This window comes from Mizuhopecten yessoensis, unplaced genomic scaffold (assembly GCF_002113885.1).
Source record: "Mizuhopecten yessoensis strain PY_sf001 unplaced genomic scaffold, ASM211388v2 scaffold11117, whole genome shotgun sequence".
Classification (NCBI taxonomy): Eukaryota; Metazoa; Mollusca; class Bivalvia; order Pectinida; family Pectinidae; genus Mizuhopecten; species Mizuhopecten yessoensis.
Window position 1 is genome coordinate 203,023 of NW_018408888.1, and position 2,817 is coordinate 205,839.

General features: G+C 39.7%; 1 protein-coding gene across 1 annotated transcript; it reads right to left on the reverse strand.

Moving 5' to 3' along the window:
* Window positions 1-434: 434 nt before the first annotated feature.
* Window positions 435-1,115, reverse strand: LOC110466119. Its single transcript, XM_021522449.1, has one exon. It carries the CDS (start codon window positions 1,113-1,115, stop codon window positions 435-437), a length of 681 nt encoding a protein of 226 aa, XP_021378124.1.
* Window positions 1,116-2,817: the final 1,702 nt, after the last annotated feature.

A 2,817-nucleotide genomic window follows, 5' to 3' on the forward strand; every position in this document is an offset into this window, starting at 1 on the left:
CAGGTATGCTGATGCCATTCATTATCAACACGTTCTTGTCCATATCCACCTTGCAGTGGTTTGCCCTTAAAAAGTTCAATCCCAGTATTCCGTCAACACCAATCTGAGTCACAACTGCGTCAGTATACCTTACATTATCTTCAAGATACAACGAAAATGCACCTTTGCCCCTCACACGCAATGGCGTACCGCTGGCTGTCACTATCTTCTGTGATACTTTGCGTACTGACGTTATCTACCATTTTCTCATAAAGTGAGATAGACATAAGTGTAACCGTGGCCCCAGTGTCAACGAGTAAATTGGCCTTAGTCCCTTGTACATAGACTGTAATAAACATACCAGCCTCTTGTGAACATGATGCGGCGCCCACAGAGCGTTGTTCGTCATCGGTGTCACTGTTTGTGGCTGTAACCTGCTTATTTGTGCTTTTCTTTCACTTTGGACAATTCCGTTTGCTATGCCCCTGCTCTCTACAGTTATAGCACCGGAACTTCCCATTGCCTTTTGTCTCTCCAGCCTCTTTCCTTTGCTGATCCCGAGTACTTGATGCAGTGACAGACTTCAATTTACCTACGTCCTTCTGTAAGGTTGCCAGTTGATTTGTCAATGCCTTTATCATTAACCCCAGCTCGTTTTCCGGTGCGCTACTCTCTGTGACCTCGTCTTCTACAACGGTCTGTCGCAAGAAGCCGGTCCCGTCATCATGACGTTTTTCAGCCCGCTTATACATGTCCAGCTCTAGTGTTAAGCGTACCGCTTCGTTCAAGTTAGAAGGTCGGCATTGCTTTATTCCTATACGCATGTCGGAATCAATTAAAGGGTCGATAAACTGCTCCTTGGCAAGTGTTTCCTGTATCTCTTCTGGTGCTGTAGGATACGCTAGGGTCGTTAGTCTCCGTACTGCCTGCCCTAACTCTCGCAGGGTCTCCCCAGGCTTTTGCCTCTTACCCCACAATTGGACACGGTATAGTTCTGTTTCGTGTGGCGGCGCAAACCTATCCTCGAGAGACTTTATCAGTATTGAGTAATGCTGTTGCCGGTCGTCGGGCTTTCCAAGGACATCTTGTGCTTGTCCTCTTAATGATACCGCCAGGAACAACCCTTTCTGTTCCATATAAAAACTGTATTTCCCAGCGACATAGGCACTGACCGATGTTTATTTACAATCATCATGATTAATAAGCACAATCACACAATAATGCACATCTCACACACAAACATATAACTCCTAACCTATTAATCTCAATATAATAACCCCATTTAAAAATTTAAAAATGCACGTGTGCTTCTTGTTTCCTGTGTCGCCTGAACGACACGTATAGGTAACAACCCAGACCATTTCCACGTGCAAATACCACAAATATCGCCATCTATTGGCGTTTCTCATACCAAAGAGAAAATAATTACATCCTAATTACTACCGTCAACCGGTTGAAATTATATAAATATCGAACGTCTATTTTTTCGAGTTACCTCCCGTTGAACGATGGGCTCTGTTTGTACATGAAAACTGCCATGATACTTTTTATTTTAAATATCATTCGAAACGAAGGGGAACTTTCGGACGACAACGCAGCCATTGTTGAAATTCAAATTAATGATATGCTGAAATAATATATCAGAAAGGAGAATAGGATAACAAAAACTGCAATTATTGACTACTGTATTTGATAAGATAAAGTCCCAAATTTATTTATGGAAAGAAAATTCCATGAATAAATTTGAGACTTTATCTATTTATTTCGTTATCATTTACAACTTTGGTTCTACTGATAAAATGTGTGACCATTTAAAAGATAAGTGTATCGATATTACAGAGATAGCATTCCTGCATAATTTTTTAACATGCCTGAGTTGGGAAATGGAAGTAGATTAGAAATCGTCTATATTAACTCGCGTTGCTTTGCCTCATAGTTCAGAAAGATATAAGATACAGAGAAACTATGCAAAAAGTTTAAAAAGCCGGATCAGGGACGTTTTGTTTATTGATGCCAATGGACTAGAAGATACTTTTCTTTTTAAATCTAAGCGAACATTTTAGAGAATGTTAAAGAATATTGATACAAACTACAAGTAATTCTGATAGTTTTTAACAAAGACATTCAATCTCTAACGAACAAACAGTTTACATCGTAATCTATGTATATCAATGTTCATGTCCGAGGGTAATCCGATATGTTAGTGGATCAATGTCCGAGGGTAATCCGATATATCAGGATATCAACGTTCATGTCCGAGGATAACCCGAAACATCTGGATATCAATGTTCATGTCCGAGGATAACCCGATATATCTTGATATCAATGTCCGAGGATAACCCGATATATATTGATATCAATGTCCGAGGATAACTCGATTTATATTGATATCAATGTCCAAGGATAACCCGATATATCTTGTTATCAATGGCCGAGGATAACCCGATATATATTGATATCAATGTCCGAGGATAACCCGATATATCTTGTTATCAATGTCCGAGGATAACCCGATATATCTTGTTATCAATGTCCGAGGATAACCCGAAACATCAGGATATCAATGTTCATGTCCGAGGATAACCCGAAACATCAGGATATCAATGTCCGAGGATAACCCGACATATCTTGTTATCAATGTCCGAGGATAACCCGATATATCTTGTTATCAATGTCCGAGGATAACCCGATATATCTTGTTATCAATGTCCGAGGTTAACCCGATATATCTTGATATCAATGTCCGAAGATAACCCGATATATCTTGTTATCAATGTCCGAGGATAACCCGATATATCTTGATATCAATGTCTGAGGATAACCCGATATATCTTGTTA

What these genes read in the sequence shown, in the direction of transcription:
- LOC110466119 (XM_021522449.1), bottom strand. Translation starts at nt 1,115, where the DNA reads ATGGAACAGAAAGGGTTGTTCCTGGCGGTATCATTAAGAGGACAAGCA.